Source organism: Molossus molossus, unplaced genomic scaffold, assembly GCF_014108415.1.
Source record: "Molossus molossus isolate mMolMol1 unplaced genomic scaffold, mMolMol1.p scaffold_m16_p_9, whole genome shotgun sequence".
In the NCBI taxonomy this organism is placed as follows: Eukaryota; Metazoa; Chordata; class Mammalia; order Chiroptera; family Molossidae; genus Molossus; species Molossus molossus.
Window position 1 is genome coordinate 97,305,890 of NW_023425403.1, and position 8,044 is coordinate 97,313,933.

The following is an 8,044-nucleotide window of genomic DNA, read 5'->3' on the forward strand; positions in this document are numbered from 1 at the left end:
CCACTGTCCTTGTTGACTGAGATTCTGTGATTTTAGGCAGCCTGGAGCTTGAATATATTGACCACCTCTTCAGCCCAAAGCAGTGACAACTAAGCATGTTTCTCTACCAAACGTGTTTTTTACAAGCATTCCCAAGGGTACACAGAAAAAAATGGTTGGTGCTCAGTGGTGGAGGGTTGGCTCAAGGACCAAAGAGTTGCAGGTTCGATTTTGGTCAAAGTCACATACCTCGGTTGTGGTTCGGTCCCCGGCCCTGGTCGGGGTCATACAGGAGGCAACCAATCAATGTGTCTCTCTCACATTGATGTTTCTCTCTCTCTTTCTCTCCCTTGACTCTATCTGAAGATAAATGGAAAAAAGTATCCTCAGGTGAGGATTATAATGAATAAATAAATAAATAAATAAATTTTCCCAAATCACATGGTACAGACCCAAGGGTTTGTCCTCTGGAATGTCATACTCATGAACATGTCCTTTCTGGTGTCCCCCCAGGGTTTGACCAGCTGACTTGGACTTGGTCAACGGCTTATAATCCATCATGGCCAATGCACCATTCTGGCTGAGTAGGAAGATGTTTCTCTTCAAGGTGTGTAGATGGATGGGGCTTGCTTGCTTCCAGTCACTGGAGGTGTCCTTGCCCAACATTCGTCAGAAGAAACTAATCCATAAGCTACAAAAAGAAAAGGCTTTTCGGGAAGAGATAAAAACTTTCCGTGAGAAAATAGAAGACTTTAGAGAAGAGATGTGGAATTTCCGAGGCAAGATCCATGCTTTCCAGGGCCAGATCTTGGGCTTTTGGGAAGAAGAGAGACCTTTCTGGGAAGAGGAGAAGACCTTCTGGGAAGAGGAAAAAGCCTTCTGGGAAATGGAAAAATCTTTCCGGGAAGAAGAGAAAACCTTTTGGAGAAAGTACCGCATCTTCTGGAAGGAGGATAAGGTCTTCTGGAAAGAGGACAATGCTTTATGGGAAAGAGATCAGAATCTTCTGCAGGAGGACAGGGCCCTGTGGGAGGAAGAAAAGGCTCTGTGGATAGAGGAGCGAGCTCTTCTTGAAGAGGAGAAGGCCCTGTGGGAGGATAAAAAGTCCCTCTGGGAGGAAGAGAATGCCCTCTGGGTGGAGGAGAAAGCATTCTGGGGAGACAGTAGTGGCCATGTTGCTGAGGAGCAGATACTGGAAAATGGGCACCACAACATCCATCCAGGGCCACAATCGCCAGCCTTCTCCCGGAGCCGGGCATGAGCACAGGAGATAAAGGCTTGTGGGGTCCAGGCTCTGCTAGATTTGGGATTCAAATCGGGTGACCCCATTTGCTGGAGAAATATGCACTTATTTGTCTCCTTGCTTCAAAAGATCTAATAAAGTCCTGAAGAGAGATTTGGAAAATCAACTTCTTAAGGAAGGCTAGTTGCCTTTTCTCCAGGTTTTGTGATTCTTGAAGGTCATATTCACATCTTTTAGGCTGGATTGCTGTCTGTAGAGCTTGGTCCCGGGAAGTTCACCATGAGCCTGCCATGTGTGGGTGTTTGTGATAGAGACTATGGCTCTCCTTAAAAGTCAGAAAGGGTGGCCAGGGGAAACAGAGGCTCAGACAATGTCAGCTAGAGACACATAGGGACACAGTGGCTGAGACATCTCTGCCTCAGTCACTCTGTGGGGTGTTCATTTCTCTTCCACTCTGGGCAGTTTTAGAGGCCAGAAGTGGGCTGATATCTTTCTAGAAAAGGCCACCATGCTGTTAACAAGTCATTAATGCCTTATCCTCACTTGGAAGGCCATTTGGGACACAAAGGCAAAATCCCCTAATGGTTCATCTGCCCATAGTCCCAGGTTTCCAACTACCCTTTCTCTGTAGCATGAGAAAAGGGCATGGCATCAAGCTGAAACTCTAGAGCGCAGCCCACATAAACACTGCCCTTCCCTGACGATTCAGTCCAAGTGGACAGTGTAGGAAGATATGGGAGGTCTAAGGGACTCCTCCCTGGCCCATATATTGCCATCCACACAGGTTTCACTGTGTCTGCATTTCTGCATTATCAGTTTCTTCTTTTGAGTTTCCCTCCTTCCATTCATTTAAAATTTAAATGCCCCAGGAAGGTAGTACATCAAATGAATGTACATTAATGTGGTCAGTAATTTACATGCTCAACTTTTTGTTATTAGATGGTTGATATGGACATTGGTATGAAAATGATCAGTACTAAGAAATATCAAGGCAAACATCTTTCACTTTCCCTCTTCTTAGGCTTGGCCCTCACTGTTGTTAACACATGAAGTTTCCTTGCCTTTGTGCAGCCTTTACTACTCCACAAGCAGTTTCACATTCGTCAACTCATGCAACCTTCACCACAACTCTGTGGGAAGGTACATAAACCCATTGTACAGATGAGAAACACAGACCTAGTGAAGCAAAGTAATTGCATATGACTACTCACATAGTCCACCCACTCTGGAAAGTGTGGGTTCTTTGTAAGGCCTCTGAGTCTCAGGAACCAGCAGGAACAGCTTGCTCCTTGTTACACATCCAGCCTTGCCTCCTCAGCTTCCTATGGGTTTGGGGCAAAGACATTAGAAAGCTGTGGGAACAAGAAACTGGTGCAGAGAATCCAATTTCAGGGGGAGGAGGTGGGGGCTCTCACTCAGGAAGACCCGTCTAATGGATGGTGCACGGAGTGGCAGGATAAGAGATTCAGCTATCCCCAGTGACTCCGCCCCAAACAAAAGCAAACAGAAGATTGTTGGTATTAAAACCAAAGAAGTAAACCAGGTGGAGGCAGGAAGTGGGAGCATGCAGTGCATTGAAAGACTCCCCTTAGTATTCTATATAAACCACTGAGAGAGAGAGTGTCATTTGAAGGACTGGAGAGGCTACCAAGAGAGGACAGATGAGTCCCTCTGTATCCCATCCTTCCATCCAGCAAACAGCTGTAAACTTTCACAGTCTCCTTAGGTCTAGGTGGGGAGATGGGCGGGCAAATGGCATGTGCCTCCCAAGGCAGGGAGGCCTGTGAGAGACAGGTCCATAGAGTGCTCCTTTGGTGTCATTTAACCAACTCTGGCAAGGAGGGTGGTGAGGAGATGGGATCTAGAAGTGTTTTTCTGGAGGAAGTGATGACTCGGTGAAGCCTAACAGTCCAGTGGGAATTCACTAATGGGGGGGGGGGGGAGGCAGGGAGGCAGAAGGCCATTCCAGACAGAGGGTACAGCATAGGCACATGAAAGAGGGCAGCAGTTGGAGGAACCACAAACACTTCAGTGAACAGGGAGGAAATGTAGAACAATGAATTGGCCAAGAAGGCAGGTAACTGATGGCATAAGGCCTTGTAAGCAATAGGGAGCTACTGAAGAATTTTAAGGAAGGAGTGACGTGTTAAGATTTAAATTTTTTAAGTGCCATCTGGGTTGAGATGGTGGCATAGGTTAAAGCTGTATTCGCCTTCTCCCACAACCACATCAAAATGACAACTAAACTACAGAAGAACCATCATTCAGAACCACCTGGAATCTGGCTGATTGGAAGTCCTACAACTAGGGAATTAAAGAAGAAGCCACATCAAGACTGGTAGGAGGGGAGGAGGTGTAGAACAGGCTGGTCCCACAACATGTGGCAGTATTTTTTCCCCCTTTATTGATTTTAGAGAGGAAGTGAGAGGGAGAGAGAAGTAGAAACATAGATGAAAGAGAACATCGATTGGCCACCTCCTACATGCCCCACAATGAGAGTTGGGCCCACAACCTGGGCATGTGTCCTGACCAGGAATCAAAACTGGAAACCTCTTGGTGCATGGGTTGATGCTCAACCACTCAGCCACACTGGCCAGACACTTGGCAGTTTTTAATCAGAAGGGATATCTTGGCTGTGGAGGTCCCCTCTGAGGAATGAGGGGTCCCAGCTCCACCCCAGCCCTCCCATCCCACTCCAGGGTTCCAGTGTTGGGAAGAGAAATCCTTGTATCTACAGGCTTTAAAAATCAGCTGGGATTGTGGCTGAGTGATAGGGAGGCTTCTGGAGTCTCAGGCAGTTTGTCTTAAAGGGCCCACACACAGACTTACTTGGACTCACTCCCGCTGAGCTCCAGTGTTGAGGTAGCAGCTTGAAAGGAACTGGGGACATATAGGGAGGAACTAACTTCTCTGGTATCAGGGCAAGAGCTGGGGCAGGGGGAAAATTTCTCCCAGACAGAAGTGCTGGCAGAGGCCATTGTTCCTTTGCTGAGCCCTCCCTGCCAGGGAGCCCATATGCAGGCACCATATCTGAGTCTCCATCAACCTGGCTCACATTGTTTGTCCCACCCTGGTGAGTCACTGAGACCCTGCCCCACCCAACCTGTAGGCTCAACTAAGCTGTTTCCAGTGGCTTTTCCATATGAATGGCCTGTCTCAGCTCATGCTTCAGACTTTCCTAAAATCTCTCAAACATACAGCAGCTGGCCTCAGCGTGCCCCATACCTTTAGCTAAGTGGCTCCAGGCCCAGCACTAGCAGCTGCCTGCCGTGGTTCACAGCTTGGCCTCTCCTGGGCACTTCCAAGCCCAACACAAGGAGCAACCATTAGTAGATTGCACTGTAGCTCATGCTGGGTGGTCCCAGGCAGGGCACAGGCAGTGGCTGACTTTGCATCTCCCAGAAAACACCTAAGCCAGTGCACTTGGTGATTCAATTTCAGATCATGTCAAATTACAACCCTACCACCTCCACAAGTGACACACTCAAGGGCAGACTTGGTGAGCACAAAGCCCCACTGAAGCAAGTCCTGCTCCACAGGGTTGGCTCCTGCACAGCAGCTCTTCAGCTGTAGTCGCAGCTGGTGCTCACAGCCTGTTGGCCTGGAGGTCAATCCCTCCCGGTGACACCAATAGCAATCAAGGCTCAACTACAACAGGACAGTGCACACAGCCCACACGGGGATGCACCTGGAGTGCCCAGCTCAGGTGATTAGGGAGGCTGAGCCACTGGGTCCTACAGCAATCCTACTGCACTCTACCAAGTCCAGGAGACATAGCAGCTTTACTTAATACATAGAAACAAACACAGGGAAGCAGCCAAAATGCGGAGACAAAGAAACATGTCACAAATGAAAGAACAGAAAAAATGTCCAGAAAAAGAAGCAAACTACCAGATACAGTATTCAAAACAATGGTTATAAGAATGTTCAAGAAACTTACTGAGAACTTCAAGGAACTTAGTGAGAACATCAACAACACAAAAAAGAATGAGTCAGAAATAAAGGATCCACTAGCTGAAATGAAGAATAATGTTCAAGGAATCAATAGTAGAGTAGAGGACACTAAGAACCAAATCAGCGATTTGGAATATGAGGAAGCAAAAAACATCCAAATCAGAACAACAACAATAAAAAAGAACCCAAAATATGCAGATAGTGTAAGGAGCCTCTGGGAAAACTCCAAGCACACCAACATTTGCATCATGGAGGTGTTGGAAGGAGAAGAGGGAACAAGAAATTGAAAACAGTTGAAAAAAATAATGACAGAAAACTTCCCTTATCTGGTGAAAGAAATAGACATACAAACCCAGGAAGCACATAGTCCTAAAGAAGATGAATCCAAAGAAGCCCACACCACGACACATCATAATTAAAATGCCAAGGAATCTTAAAAGTGGCAAGAGAAAAGCAGTTAATTACCTACAAGGGAGCTCCAATAGGACTGTCAGCTGAGTTCTCAGCAGAAACTTTGCAGGCCAGAAGGGAGTGGCAAGAAATATTGAAAGTGATGAAAAGTAAGGACATACAACCACGATTACTCTACCCAGAAAAGCTATCATTTATTATTAAAGGTCAGATAAACAACTTCCCAGACAAGAGAAAGCTAAAGGGAGTTCATCACCACCAAACCAGTATTACATGAAATGTTAAAGGGACTTCTTTAAGAAGAAGAAGAAAAAATAAACAACATGAACAATAAAATAACAATAAATGCATATGAATAATTAAATCTAAAAATCAAAATATATGAACAAGCAGAACAGAAACAGACTCATAGAAACAGAGACATTTTGCCCAGCCAGTGTGGCTCAGTGGTTGAGTGTCGACCCATGCACCAAGTGGTCTCTGGTTCGATTCCCGGTCAGGGCACATGCCTGAGTTATGGACTAGATCCCTAGTGGGGGGCATGCAGGAGGTGGCCAGTTGATGATCTCTCTCATCGATGTTTCTATCTCTCTCTCTAATCAATAAAGAAAAAAAAGAAAAAGAAAAAGAACATTTTGGCAGTAGCCAGATGGGAGGATGTTGGGAGAGAAGGGTGAAAAAAGTAAAGTGATTTAGAAATACAAATTAGTAGTTACGGTGTAGTCACTGGGGTATAAAGTTTGGCATAGAAAATATAGTCAATAATATTCTAATAACTATGTGTGGTGGTTAGATGGATATGAGATTTCTTGAGATGGTCACTTAGTAAGTTTTATAATGTCTAATCACTGGAGTGTACACCTGAAACTAATAAAATATAGTATGTCAACTATAATTAAAAGATAAAAAATTATTTTAAAAAAATGACTACTCAAAGTATGGTTCATGGACCACCAACATTTGCCTTACCTTGTAGCTTGTCAGAAATGCAGAATCTCAGACACTGATCTACTGAATCATAGGCTCTGCATTTTAACAAAGTCCCTGGGTGATTTGTGTGGGCTTTAGAGACAGAGGCACTCTCTGCAGAGGAGAAGTTGGAGGTTGGAGTAGAGAAAGGCGAGATCATCCACAGGTGGTGGAAGCAATCCAGGTAAGAGGTGCTGGTCCCCTGCCCTGGTGGCAGTGGGGTGTAGGTGAAGAGCCACCAGCAGCTTGGAGAGCTACTGGGAGGCAAATCAGAGTCCACTGGCTGGGGGATGGATTGGCAGGGGGCAGTGCAGGAGAGGCCGCTATTAAGGATGATGCATAGCTTCCGGACTAGGACATTGAAGGAATGGTTGTGCCGTCACTAAGAGGGGTTAAGGGGGAGCAGGATAAGTGGGCCTTCTCAGGGTAGGAAGAGATGAAGAGTGTAGTGTGAGGCATGCAAGATGGCAGCTTCCCTTTATCTGCTCTGTAGAGTAGTTCTCCAAGCCTGGTTAGCACTTGGGTAAACTCAACCTTTCTCCTTATTCATCCATCCAACAAGAAGTTGTGCAGCCAGCATCCTTCATCAGCTAATCCGTCATCCACTTATTCATTTCAATTCCCCTGTGCCTTGCCAGCATTGTGCTGAGTCTGGGAATGGTGTTATTCCTGAATCTTGCAGTCTAGTGGGGGGAGACACATGACCAAATAATCACAATGTCATTTTTTGTGAAATTTAACAAATGCCAGGAAAAAAGGGTACCTGGGGCTGCCTCTCTGAGAGCACTCCAACAGTTCACCCCACTGGGGGGGGGGGGTATTAAACACACTTGGGTGTGTGTGAGATCTGCAGACATACGAAATCAAGTTTCAGGCTAAAGAAAACCTAAGGACAAGAAAGCTGTGTACACTAATAACTGGGAGTCAGTGCGCCCTCACGTAGCTTCACAGATGAAGGAAAGGATGCAGATAATGTCTGTGAAAGCAACTTCGAACCTCTGAGTTATTATTACTGCTGTTAGTGCAAACAGAGATAGATCTCCCTCCAACCTCAGCAGCAGCCAAAGCTGGTTTCCTCTTTAAGGCGGTGCCCATGACAGTATCACTGAGCTCCTGAGATTTTCCTGGGTGTTCCATCTTCCAAGGCACAAGCAGACATGTAGGAACAACTGGGCTCCTCCGCTTTGATCTCCTGGCAGGGGGCATGCCACCCACGCTGCCTCAGGGTCCTGCTCATTCAGCTGGGCTGCAAAATTTATTTTCATTGCAGAATCATAATGCAGACACTGGCAGACCCAGGGTGCCAAGAAGGGCATCTATTGCTATAACTTACTTTCCCACTAAATTCACCAGGAGGAACGAGGAACTGTCCTCTCCCTCCCGAAGCATGAGCCCACCCAGAAGCTCTTACCTGAACCTGCCAGAAGGGAAAGTATTTTGGAAACACAGTGTGTTGTCCTGGGAATTGTGGTCTGCTCATGGGACCTG

At 46.3% G+C, this 8,044-nt stretch overlaps 1 protein-coding gene across 1 annotated transcript; it reads left to right on the forward strand.

The window, feature by feature from the left end:
• The first annotated feature begins 538 nt into the window (after positions 1 to 538).
• On the forward strand, positions 539 to 1,240 carry CCDC70 (coiled-coil domain containing 70). Its single transcript, XM_036249523.1, has one exon. The coding sequence runs from the start codon at positions 539 to 541 to the stop codon at positions 1,238 to 1,240; it is 702 nt and encodes a 233-aa protein (XP_036105416.1).
• Positions 1,241 to 8,044: the final 6,804 nt, after the last annotated feature.